General features: G+C 38.9%; 2 protein-coding genes across 8 annotated transcripts in view; both read left to right on the top strand.

The window, feature by feature from the left end:
- The window catches only part of RAB8B (RAB8B, member RAS oncogene family), a 31,235-nt gene extending 22,787 nt beyond the window's left edge, over positions 1 to 8,448 (top strand). The window contains exons 7-12 of one of the 7 annotated variants that reach the window (XR_011048960.1): positions 1,110 to 1,160; positions 1,640 to 1,664; positions 1,794 to 1,961; positions 4,113 to 4,182; positions 7,138 to 7,195; positions 8,247 to 8,448. Coding sequence is in view for 4 of the 7 variants with exons in the window: in XM_068410234.1 (XP_068266335.1) it covers positions 1,110 to 1,160; positions 1,640 to 1,664; positions 1,794 to 1,961; positions 4,113 to 4,162 (294 nt within the window). In the remaining 3 variants the exon portion in view is untranslated. Of the gene's footprint in view, positions 1 to 1,109; positions 1,161 to 1,639; positions 1,962 to 4,112; positions 4,183 to 7,137; positions 7,196 to 8,246 lie in introns of those variants that run through there. The other 6 variants (XR_011048962.1, XR_011048961.1, XM_068410234.1 and 3 more) reach the window with 6 other exon arrangements.
- A 10,730-nt stretch (positions 8,449 to 19,178) lies between these two features.
- The window catches only part of USP3 (ubiquitin specific peptidase 3), a 90,127-nt gene continuing 88,606 nt past the window's right edge, over positions 19,179 to 20,699 (top strand). Inside the window, exon 1 of the mRNA XM_068410955.1 lies at positions 19,179 to 19,280. The gene's annotated coding sequence lies outside the window, so the exon portion shown is untranslated. The remainder of the gene's footprint in view (positions 19,281 to 20,699) is intronic.

Below are 20,699 nucleotides of genomic sequence, written 5' to 3'. Positions count from 1 at the left end.
AGACAATGGAAGTGTGAACATTAGCAGCTGATGCAATGGTGGATAGCAATAGTCTCCTAATAAAAAGTACTTTCTTCTTCATTAGTTCCTCCAGATGATTGACTTGCTCTTTCATGACATGCCCTGCAGTTTCATTTTTAACTCCTGTAGGTCATTAAAGTACAAGATTAGTTTGTGCCTACTCCAAACGATTTGGCTATCTGAATATTTTTTTTTAATTGTCACATGAATAGTGAAGAAAGCATTACAAAATGCAGCTGGTATAGGCATTCAGCAAGTAACGATTTAGTCTTCTTTCTGCCAAATGCTTAACTTGTGGGAAATGACACAATTGTGATATTCTTGTGATCAGAAGTGAATTAATTTATTTTATTTGCTGTGATTTATTTGTATTGAATGAGTCTTTGGATATATTCTGAGCACAATGAGAGGGGAAATGTTTACAGTTCTTTACATTCTGGAACTGTCCTTGGATTGTTGGTATCTCCAGGTAGCCTGAAATCTTGCTTTTCCCTGCTTCTGGAGAATTACAGAATTTTTCTGCTATAGAAGTTTCTTTGCTCCTTCATATATTGAAGTCTGAAATGCTGAGATTTGCCAGAGTGGTGGTTTTCTTGTGTTTGTTTTTTAAATAGGGATGTTGGAAGCATAAATAACATCATAGATAGCCAAGGAGCAAAATTTTTGGAGGACAGAAAGCAAGCTAACCTTAATGTGAATTCCCAGGCATGCCATCCTCAGACCTCTCTGTGGGTTTCTAGTTGCGATGCACAGTACAGTTTGGTAAAAAAAAAAAAAGTATTAGTGTATGCGGCTTTCTCTTCAGCAGATTTATTTTTTTTTTTCCCCAAGAGGTATGCGATAGGAAATTCTGTTCACTTGCTTCAAAGATTGGAGGGATGGAGGCTAAAAATAAATATTTTTTTCTTCTAAAGCATGCTTATTGCAGTTCTAAGTAAACAGCTGTTGTACATAGAGTGCCTTGCAACTCGAAGTGCTAGCAGTGGCCTACAGAATACTGTGTTGTTAATGTGTCTGGCTACTCCAAATCTATCTTGTCTTTATTGTGTCTTGTGACTAACTTTTTTTTTATTTCTGCTTGTCACCAGGCATTTTTCACACTTGCACGGGACATTATGACAAAACTCAACAGAAAAATGGTTTGTATTTGCATTTGGCTTACAAACTAGATACATTGAAATGATTGCTATAATAATTGGATGAGTACTAGCCCTTCCAAAAAAACTCCTGGGGATTACAGTGGATGCTAGATCAAATTTGAGCAAACACTGCTTTATCACACTTTATTACACATCAGTGTGTAATTGTTTTTTATTTTGCATGAACATTAACATTGGGCAGCCTGAAACTGATGTGTTCTTGCTTTATGAAACGTCAGATTACCTAGTCACTCATTCAGCTAATACTTGAGATCTGGATTGTTGGATAAATGTTTCTTTTTAAAATAGGCAGTTTTACCGAGTGATTAACAGTCTAGATGATTGAGGAGCTCGAGTTGCAACAAACCTCTGCTCTGGTTATTGCTTTGCAAGGCGGGGGGGAAGTGGGGAGGGAAACCAGGAAAGCGAGACTTATTTTTTTCTGCATTTTATGATGTTGATACTCTTTTCTGTTTCAGAATGACAACACTTCGTCAGGGGCAGGTGGGCCAGTAAAAATAACAGAAAATCGATCTAAGAAGAGCAGCTTCTTTCGGTGCACGCTACTTTGATGAACTTCTAATGATAGACTGCAGCACACTTAGAACCTTTTCTGCTTCTTTGAAAGCACAGGGTCACAAAGCCTCAGAAATAATACCACCAAGCTGCTGCTGAGAGCTCCATTGAACGTAGACTGCGATACACAAAATACCAAGTGGATTTTGCTCACTAAGCCTATTGACCTGTCAGGCTCTTCTTTCTCAGATACGGAAGCTATAAAGTGGAGACACAAATGCAAGAGTTAACTTGTTTTCCTTTTTTACTTTCTGTTTTATTGCCTGTTGCAAAAGCTGCTATGTTTCTTTTAACTTTGCACGTCCATATTGGCCTCTTACTGCCTGTTACAGCACAATCTTACATTTGTATTTGCACAGTTTGACTTGTAAGTAATATTCTTAACAGATTTGTGCAGGTTTTTCTTTTTTTTCAACAAATTTATTTTCAAGCAGAAGAGCAAGGGCAAAAATTAAGTCTCACTCTCATTATTTTCTATGCTGTATACTTGTGGCCATGACTGCAGTATGGATGTCAACACTCTAGCGATGAGAATTACTGTAACAATTGGCATTTAACAATTCGTATGGGTTTTGTCTCTTAGATGCACAAATCTGTTCATGCGGAAGCTATGGCTTCTATCTGAATGTAGTATGTTGCTTTTCTTTCTTTACCAGACTTAGCAAAGTTGTGTTCTGAATTGCTGGTCACTGTCTGATTCACAGATGCACCTTTCAGTTATTTGAATAAACACAGTGTCTTTCCTCACTTAACTGCCCTTTGTTAGCTCAAACTCTCTGCACCTTTTTTTTTGTTTCTGATGAGGAGGTACACTCTGGAGTTGAAATCATCGTCACAAATTGGCCTCATCACTATCACTTAAGTGGCTTGTGGAAGCTGAATGCATGAGTTTTGAGTAAACTGTTTGTGGATACATTTGTTCAGAAATGACTGCTTCTGAAGGTGACTTCCATTTCTACTGTAATTCTAAGGATAGTTTGTTAATGTCTGTAAGCATCAACCCTTGACAACAGAGGTGTCCAAAAACTAGCTTCCTGTGTGGTTGCTAAAGTTTATCAAGTTCTGACACGAAGGAAACGGTCACATTAGGGCTATAATGTACTATTAGTTGTGCAGTTAATGCTGAATGTGTGAAGCCCTCTTTGGTCTGCTCAAGCAGTTAAGTAATTTTTTCATCAAAAACTGGTACAGTGACCTAGACTGTTAGAAGCAGAGTTGAAATGTAGTTGCCTTTTTTACTCAACTGAGCATTGTATAACCTAGTCTTTGTTCTAGTACTTTTTTATTGTCTTCTGAAAGATTTCTTCAATGAGCAGTTAAAACAGGTGCTTTAGTTCTGTTGATGTGCCAAACTTGGACCATTGTAAGCTTTAACTACAAGTTTGTGTCCAGCATATTTGTTATTAGGGGATAGGTGCATTCTGTCATTGTCAAAGTTAACGTCTGACGTGCTTGCTTTTGCTTCACTACACTGTCTAGAGTGGTGAACCGTGAGTTGGTCATTACCACAGATAACTGCTTCATTTTGTGGTGTCAGGTACTGAATTTGTCATCTCTGGGTCTGTTGTAAATGTTTTGAAAGTGAACGGGCCAATAGCGTTAGATGTAAAGACTTTTGATTTTAAAAGGTTTAACATTAGTAGCTGGTTCCATAAAGTTTTAAGTGGTTATCAACCTGTCCCCACATGTAGTTTAATAGAAATAGTTATTGTAACTTAGATGGTGAATCTCATAAACTGCTGTTGCTGCACTAAACCAGAAAAATCTTCAAGGCAACCAGGTTTAGTGAAAAAACAAAGCAACCCTAACTGCTCTGTTGTCTACCCTTGATGTTTTTCTCGGACAGGCTAAAGCAGTTATGTTTTCTGTATGGTTGAAAAAAAAAGTGCTTCTATACAGAAAGTGTTGTGACACCAATTATGAATGTTGTTTATTTTCAGTAATTTACCTCTGACTTATTTGGTGTCGTAATACTTTGATTTTTATCTCAGGGGTTGTCTGTAAACCAAAACTGACATGTTCTGTGTTTGGCACCATTTACAGAATGCTTTGTGTTGTTTTTCCTGTCTTCACTGTGTGGTTAAATGTTCATTCAATATTAGTCTCCATGAACTTCCCTTTGAAAGAGCCTGTAAGTAGTAGAGTCTATGAAGTGCTTCTTGAAGCAGCAGCAAGTTGGGGTATCTGCTCTGTAGGGGGGGGGGGTCGGGGGGGGGGCGAAAAAAACCTTGCTATTTTCTTACATTTAGCTGTGCTAAACTGTACATAAATGTGAGGTAAGACCATAGGAAATTCACTTTATGCATGATAAAATAATGCAGTAAATATTTCACTTTGCTTAATGATCATGTAAAGTTCATCTTTTTCTATTTGTAGAAGAATTTAATGCAATTTTGTTGTCCCCTGCTGAAACTGAAGAATTCTAATTTCATGTCTTATGGATAAGGTAAAATGCAGATTTCTCTCTCTTTCTTTGTTGTTTTGCCCCCACCCCTCTTCTCCAGCAGTATTACATGGCTGAGTGGCTGCACTTTATCAGTGTGCTAACTTTTGGTCAGTATAGACCTCTTTCTGTGTACAGTCTGCCTTGTCAGACGTTGAAAAATGTGCTGTATCTTAGCGTGCAAATCAGCTATATGTTTTACTGGGAATTTTTTTAGCTATATTTTCCTTTAGACAAGCGGGTGATGATAAATGGTATGTTCTTCCTATGCATCAGATGCTGGGTACTACAGGCTTTTCTAATATCACTGTGGTTGTTTTGTGCAGTCTCTGTTGCTACTTTGCTCAAGACTATATAATCTAAATTTTGAAGGACTCTTAACTATACCTCAGTCAACTAGTTAGTATTCTAATGTCCATTAGAATGAAAGTCATATAATTATTATTCATTAAGCAGCAAATTTATTTGTTTTGTTCCAGAAATTGCCATTAGCCTTTCAGGAAAGGCAGATATTTTTTGGTGGATTTCAATAAAACAAAAATGCTGCTTATGCTATTGAGTTTTATGAAATCTTTCCCTCAGCCCCATGTCTGTGCACTATATCTTGACTAATATTTTTCTAAATGGTTTAAAAAAAAGGAAAAAAAAAAAAAAACAAACAAAAAACCAAACTGATCTCTGTGTTTTGCAATTTTAGCTTTCAGTCTGTGCTCAGCAAAACAGGTGCAAGAAGTTTTTGTTGAGTGTACATAGAGTATTTGATTTACTTACTGTCTGGAAGTTCTATTATTGCTAAAGCTTAAACCACTCATGAAACTTAACGCAGCTTACTTTTCTATTTGGGGGACAGTCTTAAAGATGCTAATTGACTCTTCAGACCTGTGGTTGTTTTTACAGAAAGTATTTCCCATTGTAAGTACCTTTCCCATGCTAGTCTGCTGAAGTCAAGTGAATTAAGTGGATCATTTTCACAAGTGAATAAAGGAGTCTTGAATATACATATCACATTAAAATATTGTGAATGGATAATGATTTGAAAGTACATGAATAATATGTAAAATGCATAAATGTTATTTGTGAAAATGCATCTATTATTTGGTTATCTATTAATGTAACTGAAATTTTGCAATGTTAAACTTCTCAAGGATTGGTCTGTAGGTGATAATAGGTGTTTTTTCCTCCTCCATTCACTGAACTGCTTATGCCGTTCTCATTCTTATAAATAAAACTTGTATTTCTTTCTTCCACAAAAGCAGGATTTCCATTTGATTTTTCTTGTTTCTGGTGAATTTAAGTATTTTAGTGCATTCCTATGGCCTTACGAACATTTTTGCAAATAAAACTTCAATTACAGTTATTTTAATGCTATATAGCTACTAAATTCAGAATAAAAAGTATAGTCCTTGAGAAAATGCTTAATTTTGAAATAGAAGTGTTCCACTGTGTGTGTTTAAGCACATTTTATCTCTGGTATAAAGGTATAATGTGAAATGCTCCTGCAGATAGAAGTGAACTTGTCATGTGGTTAACTTGTAAACCTAATCATTAGTTGTGTATTGATATGTATAGACAAAAAAACCCAAACCCAACCCCTAAAAAAACATTCACACTCCAATGGTTTTATTATTCCATGTGAACTTTTTTACAACAATGTGTGTCTCAAATAAAAGTTACATAATGGAAAGTATTTGGAGTATTTTGTATGAAATATTCCACGTAGTTTTTATACAGTTGGCATTTCCACTCTATTTTTGATACATCTGTTGTAGAAAGGTGTCCAGCTGAGTTGCATCTGTAAAGCTTTGCTTAACTTCCATGGCAAGCCACAAGGTATGGCTTTGCTTTTTGTATGGCTTTGCCCGTTCCTGAACGTGACTGTTCTTCAGATTTCTCCAGAAATATCCTCTAGTCCTGTAGTGATTGCCTAAATCTATTATAATTTCAATGACCTTCAGCTTCATTAGGAACCATTTTTCCAGGCATTTAGTGTCATGAAATAACGTTCCAAAGTAACTTCAGAGCAATGCCAGTAAAGATAACGTGAGACACAATAGTGTTAACATTTTCTTTGTTGTTGTTTTAAATCGGCACTATGTGAAAGGTATGACTCTTAAGTAACCTGAGCTACAAATGTCATGAATTAATAGAGCAAATATTGTTTGTCCAGCTTCCTTCAACACTGAATATTGAAGGATTTGACAGAAATATTTGTTGGCTATTACATTAGCAATAGTTCTTGACTTCCAAATTATTGTGGTTTGGCAGCAGCTCACAATTAGTATGAAAGTTAGCGAATCTAAGGAAGGAATGATTTTGTCTACTCAGGACAAAAGCAGATTAATGGTTGAGACACCCAGATGGGCACCCTAGGGAATAAACGGGAAATGCATGGATGACAAGTAGCTTCTGAAGTTTGTGCTTTTTATATGTTCATCTAATAAACTGTATTTAGCTGAAAGGATGTATGGTCTCTTTACCTTAAGCAGCAGAAAGCTAGAGTTACATTCTTGTTACACTTTGTTGGTTTTGGTTTGTTTTGTTGTGTGTTTTTTCAGACTGCTTCTGGCAGACAAGTTTGCTTCTTTAGGACCAGCTGTTTAAATGCTGTCTTGCAGATACCCTTGATCTGAGCTGGTTCGAGATGCTCAGCAGTCCTAAAAGCACTTCTGCATGTCCCTCAGTTCTCACAGAAGTTAGTGGCGTGCATCTGCATCCCAGTAACATTTTAAATACATTTGCCTTCTCAGTTTGTTAAACAGAAATAGCAGGCGTACTTACACTGCTTAAAAATGGTGATTTATTACAGTTCCTGGATCTATTTTTGGTTGCAGACTAGCAATTACTATACAAATAGTGCACACTTGTAGACCAGAGGCAAGTTGTTAGTACACATGTAGAATGTATCCAGCTTTTATAATCTGGTAAATTGCCTTTTTCCTAACTGATTCTTTTTTCCAGCTTTCTTGAGTAGTGGCTGTTTAGAATTCTTGAACTATACCGAAGTCGTCAATATAATGTAAGATTTCAAAACAATTTTTCTTTAGAAAGACTCCAATCTTTGAGATACATAAATGAAGCTTTTATGTTGCCTAATGTTATGCTTGCCATCTAAAGGTTTAAAGAAAGGCAATGGAATGCACAACATACTGGAGAGAATTTTTAGTGCTTTAGAATGTTTTATAGTTGCTTCAAATATTTTTTTTTACTGTCTTCAGCAGAGCACATCAGCGCTAAGTTTCTGGTGTGAGCAAATGTTACATAAATTCCTCTGAACACATATTGAGTACATATTGTTCCTTCAGTTTGCGAAATAAAGTTGTAAGTTTTGAGCAGGATATGGGCATTTTCCTCATCTGAGGGGATTAACATGTTTAATAAATTGTGGAAAGCGTGTGTAACTTGAACTCTACTACTGAATACATTGTACTGACTTCAAAGTGAACAAGAATCCTGTAAACATTCACTAAGTGTTGAGAATTTCATCCTGTTTGGTCTTAAATACCTTTCTTGAGTAGATGACTGAGATGACTTACTGCAGGTGTGACATTTTCTGCTTATGCCACCACTCCAAAGGCGTGTCCATGATGCACAGCTATGACTGGTATCCCAAGGCCTGGTGTTAGGCAGTGGTCTCTCAGATTGATGGACTTGTTTCAAAATGTTTTTTTATTTCTCAGGGAAATGTTACCATTGTGCTCACCAACCTTTCTGACTTAGTTTAACACCTTTGCGGAACGGTGTAAAGAGGTGACGCTTCTGTGAACGTTCTTATCTTGGGACAGAAAATGGCAGGCTCCAGAACTGCCGAGCTGGCACCTTTCTCAGCTGCTTACATTCCCAATTTGTGACCCTCTCAGCACTATTTCATCCACGTACATACTTTTGTTGGACCATTGGCAATGTGCTCATCTCTAAAGAAAAGCTCAGTCTTTACCCAATTAACTACAAGTGAAGTGTAAATTATGTCAATAATGCTTTTTATTTAAAAGAATAGTTGAATGTTTAATTCATTTTCAAGGCTGTTTGCAAATCCTTAGTGTTACTTTACTTTTTTTTTTTTTTTCCAGGCAACATAGCAAGTAACTGGCTCTGGTATGTATTCTAGATGAAGGACGGAATTTTTCCAAGAAGCCTGAGCAAGTTCTGTCCATGCGATTAATGTCTAATGCTGCTGAATACTGCTGCTGAGCTTCCTCACCCGAAATGCAGTAACCTTGTAAAACTCACATGTATGCTCTGAACCAATAAAATACAGGGAAAAGGCAACCACCTCTGTCTTAAATACTGTTTGTAAGTAATTTTCCAGAATAGAACTGGTAAGTGTACTTTAAATTAGGAAATGGCTAAAGCAGCTCCGTGTGCCAAGGGTGGGGAGGGGCAATCTTTTAAAAATAGTAGTCAATTAATTAACTGGTTTTTGAGTGCTATGTCCTGTTCAGCACACGCTGCTGCATTACTCTGCAACTCTGTTATCTGTTCAAGGCAGGAGAGGAAAAAAAGCCCGCGAAGCGCGAGCTCGAGCTGGAGCCGTTTCCCCTCGCTACCTCCCCTCGCGCTTGCGGTGGGACCCCCTTTCCCGCCCAGCGCCGCCCGAGGGGAGCGGCGCCGTCCCGCGGCGCCTCAGGACGCCTGCGCCCTGCTCCTCACAGCCCAGAGGTGGCCGAGGCCGCGGCGGCCGTGGCGACAGGTTAGTCCCGGCGGCCAGCCGCACACCCGGGTGTGGGGAAGCCTCCCGGGCCGCGGGGTTGCCGGCAGAGGCGGTGGGAAGTGGCGGCACCGCCTTCGGGGCGGGGGGGGGAGAGGGCGCCCTAGGGCGCGGGGGCCCGCCGCCGCAGCCCTGGCAGCGCAGGCGGGGCTGTTACCGCACGTCTGCCTTTCTGGCACAACACCCCGGGCTTTCCGTGTACACGCACGGTGTCGGGATCCGAGCGCGGCTTCCTGCAAAGCGGGGTGGCGGCGGGGGGGCCGGCGGGGCTGGGCCTCGGGCACCGACCGCCTCACGGCGCTGCTGGGGGAGGGCCGGGCGCTGGGTACCCTCCCCGGGGCCGGGCAGGTGCCGTTCGCCTCGGCGCCTGCCGGGGTCGGGGTCGGTGTTCCGCTGTGAGAGGGGCGGCCTGGCTCGGGCTCGGGCTCGGGCTCGGGCTCTTCGCCCTCGGGCTTGCGCTTTGCAGCCGCGCGCCGCTTCCCTCTTCGCTGGATGGGCGCGGCGGCAGGGGGCGCCCTCGGGGGCCACGGGCCCGCTCCGCCCGCAGGCGGGCGTCTCGATGTGGCGGCCTGGTGCGGGGCGAGGGGCCCGCCGGGCTCCCCTCATCCCGGGCCACCGCACCCCCGTGGCAGCTGGTGCGGTGCCTCGGTCTCGCCTAGCCGGGCCCTCCCTGCTGGTAGGGCGCTTTTCTGAGATGGCGACGGCAGCTCACCCCCCCCCCCCCCCCGCCCCCAGTCTCTCCTCAGACGTTTCTGGGGGGCCGCCCCCTCGGGGTACCCCGCGCCCACCGGCCGGGGGTGGCGGCGAGGGCTGCCGGCCGCCCCCGGTGGCTCCGGGCACATCTGCCCTGGAAAAGCAGGCCTCGCGTGGTCCTGGAGCACAGCCTCGCAGGCCCGCACGGCTGCCGACAGCCTTCACCCAGGCTCCCCACAGGGATCCTCGGCAGCTGCGCCCGTTGGCCATAAATGCCACCAGCCCAGTGACCCACGCCTTCAGTCACCCTTCCGGGGCAAAGCTCTGGGGATGCCATGTACAGGCTGTGTCGTGTGGACACCTCACTGCTGTGCTGTAGTGCTTGGGGGTAAAAAAAAAAAACGGGATCTATGCGTGGTGATGACTGAGGTTTGATTACTCCTGGAGCATTCATGAGGAAGCTCCCAATGCTGTGTTATAATAAGTGGGCATGGGCAGGTGAGCACCCTGGGTGCAGGAGTGCACAGCCTCTGCCCAGCTCCAGCTGCCCTGGACGGCTGGCATGCCCTGCAGAGGTGCCCAGGGTGTCCCACCTGTGGAAAGCCTGGCCCTGAACCCCCACTGTGTGCAGCCCCATGCTCGCCAGCTTGGGCCTGTTCCAGCTTCAATGTGTAGGCAGGCCCTCCGTTTTCATACGCGCTTTTAAATTCATTTCAAGTTATTGTTCCATTTTCGGTGCCTGGCAGGTATTCCCAAGAACCGTAGCTACGGTAGGAAACAGACTTTACCAAAAGTGTTTTTAGAAGCTGGTCTGCTTTTCTGTATTTTCTCACGCAGTGTAATTAGGGTAGTCCTTCCTCTTTCACTGGTAATGTAGTTTGCATAAACAAGTAAAGTTATTTAACTGGTTTTAACCACCCTGTCCACATCAGAGATGAGATTGCTAGTTTAATTTTTCTTAAAATTACAAAATAGTTTCTTGTCATGGGAAATGCACTCTTCTTTAGAATGTATTTCTTTTGTGGTATTTGCTCTGCAACTCTCTGACCAATTTATTTGCCTCATGGAGATCCTTATTAGAAATTTCAGATGCTAGTGGAGAATGCACTACGAATAACAGTTCTTTGTTTTTTTGCCCCCCTCTTTGATTCAAGGGCTTTCATCTGGCTGGTCTCCCTGCTGCTTTCTCTCCTTCTGTGGTTTGTTGCTGTGCAAATTGGTGGTAGCCATTAAGCATCACTATGGAAAAATGTGCTCGTCTTTGGAGTGGTGTTTTCTGTTCTGCTCCAGGAACAATTCTGATTTACCTACGACAGAATTTTGAAGTAAATCATATGATATTTCCCATTCACTGGAGATTCCTTAAGCGTGGGATCATGTTGGACAAATAGCTAACAGTATTCAATAGCAGCAGTTCTCTTGTGGCAACGTACTTTCTCAAGAGTTAGGTTTAATAATAGAAAATAAAATTATTGCAGCCTTAAAGCAAATAATAAAACTTAGGAATTTTAATTTTTAAATTTGAGTTGATGATGCAAATTGGAGATCAAACACAGCTAACAGAGTTAACCTTATTAATTAACCCTTGAACTTTCTTCCATAGTAAGGGCCACCTCTTGGAAAGAAAGAATTTAAAACAAAGTACTTTAATTTATCATAGCTCTTCATTTAAAGTTAGTATTAGAGCAAACTCCCTTTCAACCACAAATTTGGAAGTTTTCATGAGTTATTGTTATTGTTGCCTGCCAGCTTTCTTCAACTTATGACACTGTAGCTCTTTCTGTAAGGATCAAAGTGATTAAATGATAACAAACTTTCCAAACTGCGATTAGCTTAAGGATATAGAATAAAATATTTAATTTGATATTTATTTTGATTTCAAATATTTAATTTGACCTTTAAACAGGTTTTTTCTCTTTATTTAAATTCTATCTGAATGAAAACACAAAATTAACAGAGTCAGGTAAGTTTTCTGAGAAGTGGCTTGCAGTGTCGTATGGTAGCCTTTGATATTGTGGTATGTTGTCTTGTGACTGCTACATAAAATGTCAAGATGAGTGACTATGGTTGAATGCAAAAGAAACAGCTTGCTTCACTGAACTGGAATTGCATGCATAGCATTCTGTGATACTTACCCTGTAATTACCGTTTTATGACAGAAATGTAATCTTTAATAACTCAAACAGTAAATGTCCTTTATGGGTAGCTTCTTATAATTCAGGTAATATGTGCAAAATGATAGTGAGGTGGGTTTTGCAAGTTATCTTTCAAGAGATCGATTTCTGATGTTAAACCAAGAGAAAAAATTTTATTTTAATTTTCAGTTTCCAAATACCAAGTGGAAACTTTGATGTGTGTTCCAAAAATCTTTCCAAAATCTTCTTGCTTTGGGGAAAAAGTGACCGACACTGATTTTGATTAGTGTATATTTCTCCATAGCAATGAATTAGATACCTGATTCCACTGGACTTTTGACAGCTTTTTGACAGACACATGTGCACATCTTGTGTGGAGACATGATTGTGTCTATAGCATGCAAAGAATATGAAGTCAGTCAGAATGCCCTAAGCATTTCCTGTGCGACCAAGATGAAGACTGTGTTATGATAACTGTGCCAATTACTAGATTACATTAATAGTTAGAGATTCAGCTATAGAGGTGGTTGAGATGGTCAACACCTCTGTATGTTGACCATCTTTGCACCTTTACCATAGTTGGAATATTAATAAAATTGCTCTCTGGTTCTGATTTCCAGTTGATCACCAAAGCCCCCCCCCATGCCCTGATAATGTACTACCATGCTCACTGGTTTCACTAATTCAAGATCTAAAGATTCACGCTCCTTCTGTTTTTAAAGGAGATGTCAGATGCTTAAGTGGTTTCTAAGAAGTGAGCTCCACCTCCCCTGTGGAGGTTCACCTACATCAAAGCCAAGGTTTAGAGCACAAGCAAGTTTTTCTATGAAATTTTCTGCTACTTTTATTTTGAGATGTGCAGGGTCCTAAAATTTAAATGTTAGTGAAGTCCCTTATTATTAGGCTTTAAGTAGTAGAAATTATCTTTTTTTTCCTTTCAATTTTAGGGAGCAGTTTAATGTGTCTCTTTTTAATTATGTAACTAATTCAGTGGGTGAACATAAACTTATCAAAAGTTCAGTGCAACCAACTTAAAGACAAAATACAGTAAGAGCTAGTCCTGAAAAGGTGTATTTGTTCATGTATTCTCTTTGAATTAGTTGCATGCCTTTTCCTTCAGGGTATGCATACAACATTGTAGAATCAGAAGATACTCTAACATGTCTTTTCCTTATTTTACTGCTCTTTATGACCAGAAGCATTTGCTGTTTTAGTCCCATGACTGTATCTGTAGCTGAGATTGGAAAAGTCGTCATTTCAAATGGGAGGCTGTGAACTCCACTATGTTTGTCTCCATGATGGTTAAAACAAGTGACAATTTTTATAAATAATACCCCCACGTATTTGCAAATAATTTTTTTTTAAATTGCATTTTGAAAACCATACAGGTTTTTGTGAAAGTTAAAGTGAGCTCTGGAGGTGTTCTCAAAAGACTGACTACAAGAGTCCCATTTTTACTGTGTGTCAGCTGAAAACCATTCTTGCAGGCAGAAATTTCAGCTTGAACTGAAATTAGTTTTGAAAGAGTTCAAAGTCAGTTCAAATACACATTTCTGTGCTCTGCTAAAGCTAAAATAGGTATCTGGTGAAGTGGTTCATAAAAATAGAGAAATAATTTGATCTGGGCAAGCTGCATACGTTGAAGTTAGTGGTTAAAATTAAGTTGTTTGTCCAGTGCTTGTTCTAACCAGAAAGGATTTTATCCGTATGTTCTTGGAATATGGTCCATACCTGTAGTAGCTTGCTCTTCTGTGGTTTCCCTGCTGAGTTTTTCCACTTGTTCTTGCTGAAGATAGCAGCAGTATGGAGCAACGTCAGCTCTCCTGTCTGTTGCTTTTCTTAACGGCTTTTGACCCTGTTACAATAAACAGTTAACCTTACTTATCTTGTTTTTATTAGGTATAGGTAGCATTCTTTGCCCTGCCATAGAGCTGTGGATGAGTGAAAAGCCAGCAGAGCTACAGATCACTGTAATGTTCTTCACAAAGTATTTTCAGTCTTTCAGTGTGTAAAAAAAAAAAAAACCAAACAGATAATTCTCTGATGCTATAGTTTCAACCTGTCCCACTTTTTAGGGTGAGACACCCTAAAACTTTAGAGTGGTGGGTTTTGGTGGGGTTTTTTTGAGTTGCTAGAGACTTAACTTTTCTAGCAAAGCAAGAAGCTGTTCTTTGTATTTATTAAATATACATAGAAAGCAAAGAACAAAAGAGGGAAACATTGGTGAAAAATGTCTGAAGAGTATAGAATCTCCACTGCAACCTTCTTCTCTCTTCCACTTTTTGTATAGCAATTCCTGAAGCAAAAGCCCTCCTTGATAGTCCTCCCGAGGGCATATGACTTCTTGTTGAGAAAAATGTGGCTAATTTTTTTTCAATATATTCCTTTAAGAAGAGCACAAGAGGAAAAAAGATAAAAAGCAGCAAACATTCCTAGCACATTTTATAAAATGTATGCAACCTGTACAGAAGCAGTTAAAGTTTAGTTCTGTAAAAATAGCTTGGAAATGTTCTATGCTGGCAGCTTTTAGGCAATCTGCTGGAAACATGAAGCAGTGAACGTATACACGTAGGACCATGGTGCCTGTGCAAATACGATGTGTTATTAATTGAAGAGAAGGGGTTGCTGCCTTACTTGATTTTATCAGTGAAGAGTTAGATGCATCCAAAGTTACTCGATTTTTATTCATAAATTTTGATGGCTATGTGTGTTACCATTAATTGATAGAAAACTCCTTAATAATCTGTTGTTGCCATTGCTTAAAAAGCATTTGGCGTTCCTGGGAAGATATTTGGATCGGTAGTTTGTGACTATTAAATTTATATTCTATGTGCCTCCAAAAACATTTGTTATACTAAAGACTGTAGATACCTAGTTTGGTAGAAAAATATTCCTTGAGTAATAACACTTGACTTTCAATTCCTTGTTCCATAGTAAGCGTTCCAGCATTCATGTTCATTTTTACATTTCCTTTTGCTATTGTTTTCAAACTTGAATGTATGGTGGTGTGAGGAAGTAAAAGAAGTGACAACTTTCCTGACTTGATTTTTCAAATCTCTGAGTCACTAGATGGTGCCATTTGACTTCTCTGGAATCAGAAACTGTCTTACATATTGTTTTTAGTAACAGTTGTTAATATGTTTTTAAAAGAAAACAAAATAATTGGACTTTTGTGTTCTTTTTTGGAACTATTGCCTTTTTCTGAGTCTGTGCAATGTATTTCTCAAATAAAACTAATGTATCAATGAAAAAAAATTTCCAAGTTTTGTTGTTTTAAATTGTCATAAGCTTTTAGTTTTACATTCAGTTACATATATTTTACAGAGTTTGATAATGAGACCTGATTTGATAAAAACTCACATTTTAAATGTAGAATGGTTTGAGGTTCTTTTTTCCTTTTTCTTCCTGAGGTCTAGGTTAAGTATCTGCAGCTAATGTGAATTATGATCCAGATTACTTCAGTTGAAGTATAGCAGTTTTCGTCCATGAACAATTGCTCTATATTTTTCCATGACTGTACTAAGAATTGAAAAGGAGAGAGTTGACAGTGGCTCATTTATGTGTCTTACTGTAGTCCTAGGATACCACAGAAACAACTTTGTGTGGTTTCATGTAACAGGCTGAAAGTTGTCTGGGGAACTTTTGTTTCATAATTTCACATTAAAAAGTTACATGGTAATTTAGTGTATAGTCACAACTCCTGGGCTGATTAAGAGTTAGGTACAAGTGATGGGTGTTATTTCCAAGTTTAACCACTTTTCTGTTTAGCTGTTCAGAAGGAGGAAGGCTTGCGAAACCATTTTTGCAAAATGGCTTTGACACTTTTTTGCAATAGCTCAAATTGAGAGAATGGCAAAGTAGAACTTAACATTCACAGGAGTGCTTTTTTATTAATAAAATTACTTATTTTGAATGATCCTAGTATCAGGTGTTGATCTGCTGGCTAGCAGTCTTTTCTCAGTGAAGAACAATGTTCTAAAACTGTAGCTGCCATATTGTGGTAGAAGGTCTTTTTATGAGTGGACAAGGTGCAATGAGTTAAGTTAGTTATAGAACAACTTTATAGGTTTCAGAAAAAGTAGTGAATACATAAGTTGTCTAAAGCTATGCAGTAAGTGAGTTATGGTTCTAGGTTAGAATGTGGGCAGAGCCTCCTGGGTGGTCAAGAAAGGCTTTTAAGGTAATCCAATGATTAAACCCGTACCACCAAAACATTTAACTGGTGGTGTGAGCTGCTTGGTTCCCCAAGGCTTCCAAGCCACCATCTCTTTGTTACTTCTTAGTTACTTTGTGAAGAACCAAGCACATACTAAACATTCATGTTAAAGTAATGAAAAGTTCAGCATATCCTGGTGCTGGATACTTAGTTGTGTCAGCCTGCACCCTTCTTGGCAGTTGGATACATCCACTCCAAGTGTTGTACAGCTGTGTAAGGCCATCCAGCAGTCACTGGTGTTTTTTCATCGACTCTGAAAGATGACCATGGTGGGAAATTTTGTGTGTGTATATTACAAAGTCTTCTGTTTGCTTTTGTTGGGTTTAATTAAAGCGTAGGGAATTTGAAATCTGTCTGTAAACATATACTTGTTGAATAGGCAGCCAAAACAGAAAAAAGGTGTCAGATTTTACTTTTCTGTAATGTTTCTGATTATCTGGCATTTTTGAAATGTAGAACATATAAATATTGTCTTCTTTTAAAGGTCTGCAGGGTAGGTTAATCTCCAGTTTACATTTTCTAGTGGTGAAGAAAAATGTTTGTATTTTTTTAGTAGAAGGAAAACCAAGGAAAATAAAATAAAGGGAAAATGTTAATAAGATTTAAATATGCCTTGCGAGGTAATAATAGAAACCTCACAGTGTCTTTTTGAATTTTTGTGTCCCAAGGTGTATTTGTGGTTAAAAAAAACCTCGCACCACAATTCAGTCATAAACTGATTTTTCAGAATATACTTAATGCATAAGAGTAACTGTTTACAGTTTTCTTTTAGAATTTCAGAAAATTTGATTATTTGGAAATAATAAAAAAGCAATGGTTGGCAGTGGTGCTGGTTGTTCTCAGCCACTTGATGGCATCGGGTCTCATGAGTTCACCAATCAGCTTCATGTCCTTAAGGTCTTGACAGTAGGAGAAGTGGAAAGTGGGGCAGATTATTAGGCCACTATAAAATGAGCAGGGGTACAAAGTGACGATTTATTTGTAGTGTGAAAGTTGAGGGAAATATTCTACCCAGCAGTTGTCCAGTTCTGGGTATCCAGCTACCTGGCCATGGGTTGGAATTTGTTTTCCCATGTATCTTTGCAGTTTGCTGTGTTCCTTCCATTTGGGGTTACTGGGTCTGCTGATCCTGAGCACTGAAATGAATGAAACTCTGGGACAGACAGCTGCAGCTAACACACTGCGTGTTACAGGACTCTGCATTTTTGAAAAGCTCTAATTTCTTTCAAGTGACACCTTTTCATTTCACCTCTCCAGCTGTTTGACACCAACCATTTCTTCTCATGTGAAGAACTCTGGATGTTACTTACATTCCTGCTACTTGGTTGAACTATCTTTATTTTTATTTTTGCAGACTTTGCTGCATCCTCACTATGAAGGTAGCATAGCGCCATCCTTTATTACCCTGATCCTCATGCGTACTTGGACTTTCTTCACTGCAGGTGGCTCCCTTCAAAATCTGAAACGCTGCTTGTTATGCAGGGACAGTGACTTCCTTTTAGCTCATCAGCATCCCAGGTTGTGTCTAATATCCTCTATAATCTCTCTACACATTTAGAGCAACTGATGCCTTCTTGACTTTAGGGGGAGGAAAAAAATCAATATTTGTTTACTTCATAACTTGGCTTTTGTCAGGCAGCTGTTTGAAATGAACAATTCAAACCTCCTCATGGATACCACATATGTGAGAACTTAATAGTTCAGTTGTAGCTTTCTGCAATAATAAGACAAATGATTCAGTATTAAATTTAGATGTTTAACTATGGGTAACAGATCTAAAGTTGAGAAGTAGGTCTTAAATGTAGATGAGAATTAATGTGTTGATCTTGCTACAGAATTAATGAAAATAACATTTTTTCTTCAACACAGTAAGTTTTGCAATAGCAAAACAACTCCATTTTCTTCCACCATTTTAGCTGAAGTCAAGAAGCCTTTTTCTCTTTTTTTAAGCTCCTATATTTAATACACTTTTTCAGAAGTTAAAATTTGCTTTTGTTGGGCGTTAACTTTTAGTTGTGTATATTATAAGTAATCCTTTGAGGTTTGTTTTCGTACATTAGATATGATACATGCAGAACTTTTTGTGATTCAATGATTCCTGAGCAAATTTCGAAATACACTTAGTTGTGCAAGATGTGTTTTACCCCTACACTGTTCATAGTGGGGAAAATGTAAAAATAAGGTATTTATCATGGTCTCACTGTACACACCTTTTAACAGAATAGTCTTGTGACTGGTCAGCTAGTTTGGACAAAGTTGTACCAAGTTGACTTCAAACCCTGTTATATAAACTATGATAGGATGTCCTGACGTAAGTTCTCCTTTCTGAAGAAAAAAAGAAAACCTGGTAGCTGCTATTTTGATAACCTCTTCCTGAGAGGAGGAATTCTTGACTAAACCAGGAAGTAAGGCAGACAGTAAAGCACCTCTGTGAGAATATTTGTATTTGCTTACAGGAAGTAAATACTCTTGAGTTTGGACTTGAGATTATATAGTCATGCCGTAAGTGCATTGCAACACAAAGGAATGGGTTTCCTTATATCACAAGGAAATGGAAGGAGAGCTCTACACCCCTTGTGGCATCTATCTCACTTCTTTTCTTGCTTAAGTTATTTAGGCTTCATTTCTGCTATTAGACACTCAAAAATGGGTTGTTCCATTTAGAAAGGAGTGAATTGTGATTTTTGTAACTTGATTTAATTTATTATGGTAGCTTGTTAACTACATCTGTCTTTCTGATGAAGCTGGATTTTTCCGGACATCTGAAATGTTGTGCATATAAGAATGACAAAAGAAATGTCCTGGAAAGTATTAAAAAAAAATGTGATACTTCAATAGGTCTATTAAATGATAGTGGCTAAAGAGCCCAGAAAACATATGGGTTTAGATTCTTTCAGCTCAGGGACCACTGGCAGTGCAAACTGGTAATACAGTATTAAGGAAAAACAAAAATCCCATGTGCTTGCATTTTTAAAGGCAGCATGGATTTCATAGGAGGATGCCATGCAGTTAGAGAGTGTTACAAGTGGGAGTAACAGGAATATCATTTGTGTGAATCCCACTTCAGTTTGTTCTTTTGCCTAAGAAATAGTTCTGAAGGAGATATTTTTTGCCTTTTGACTTTTCCTTAGAGTAAGGATAGAATACTTGGCTGAGGTTTTTATGTTTCTTTTTACAGATGCCAAGGATTGTTGCACGCAAGAGAGAGTGATTGATTGATGCTTCTAATCTGCTGAGCTGAAGATTAAAATACGAATGAAAATATAACTCTTCTAGAAGAAATAAGAGAAACCGAAGAAACATAATACAAATTTATTATCTATTCTTGTCTTTAAACGCCTGTGTTCAAAGAGTAAGTACTGTTCCCCATAGCACACAAATGCTGCTTTTTAACTAATTTCAAGCATTTCAACAAGATGATCTTTATGTGCTTGTTTATGCAAGATCAAAATGCTGGCAAATGCAATGTACTTAGTTGTAAGATTATGCTCTGAAATTCGATGTACAGTAAGTATTAGTGAGTTATTTCTCCTTTCCCTCAAAAGCTTGCTTTTGGCATCAGACAATTTTCTTGGGTGTGGAAGGGGAAGAATCTAAAACATAAGTATGCATCTACCATCTTTAAAGGAGAAAACACATACAGTAACAATTTTTTTATTTAAAATCACAAATGTGGTGGTGGTGCTACTGAATGTAAAACGGATCTAAGTCTAAAGTTAGATTGGGATTTCCCCAGTAGTGTTTAGCAGCATTCAGACCTGAAGTTATTTTAGGTATAAGCCCGTACTCAATCACTTCCTGCCTGTATACTGAAGTAGCAGCATTTCAGACCCTCATTTTAGATGTCAAATTCAAGAGGAATTCTGTATACATCTGGGGCTAGGCTGGCTCTGTCCTGTTCTTCCTGAAGTCAGTGACATTTCGTCTTGTCTTCAGTGGAAACAGAGTTAGGTTTATGCTTCTCACTTTCAAAAATGCATAATGAGACTCAAGAGTATCTAGGTTATGAGATTTGAAAAGATAATTTTGATTACTTTCTAATAATTAAATTACTAAATTCAAAGAACTAAATCAGCAAAACCATCTACTGTATAATTGCAGTTGTAATATATAGTGTAAAATCAATCAAGATTTTATGATTAAATGACAAGTCTGCTTAAAAGCAGCAGCAACTGCATTATCTTCACATCATTCATACACACACTATTTAAATAAGAGCAGGATAATAAGACAAGATGTTTCTCTAATTCCACTGACAGACAGAGGCTGACCTCCATAACAGATCTGTGAGGCTGTGTAATAACTGGAAAGTGAGCTGTTCCTCTAGCAGTAGTGTTTTTTCAGCACTGAGTTCCTGGGTTTGAACCCTATTAACAATCTATGTGGCTTTCATTGCATTTACGCTTGTCTTTTCCTCTAACACTTCTGTTACAAAGCCACTGATGAATGTGCTAGCATCATTTGCCGTGATTTTCGAAACTGTATCTGCTGAACAACCTAGTTCAAATTCTGATCTCAAATACACGTTGCCTTTGTTTATATTCATGATGCTAAAACCAATACCTTGATTTAGCGGGGAAGAGTGCTTGAAGCTTGCTGAGTGTCTTCAGATTTGAATACCTGTGGGAAAATCTGTGCTAAACAATCCATAAAATTGGAATTTAGGATTTAGTGTAAAATCAATTAAAAGACTCAGACTCAGGAAGCAGCAAACATGAAAAGAATGTGGTGAGGAATTTAGCTCAGGAGTATCCACTGATCATATCTCCCT

This window comes from Nyctibius grandis, chromosome 11 (assembly GCF_013368605.1).
Source record: "Nyctibius grandis isolate bNycGra1 chromosome 11, bNycGra1.pri, whole genome shotgun sequence".
NCBI lineage: Eukaryota > Metazoa > Chordata > Aves > Nyctibiiformes > Nyctibiidae > Nyctibius > Nyctibius grandis.
This window is presented reverse-complemented; position numbering and strand designations above follow the sequence as displayed.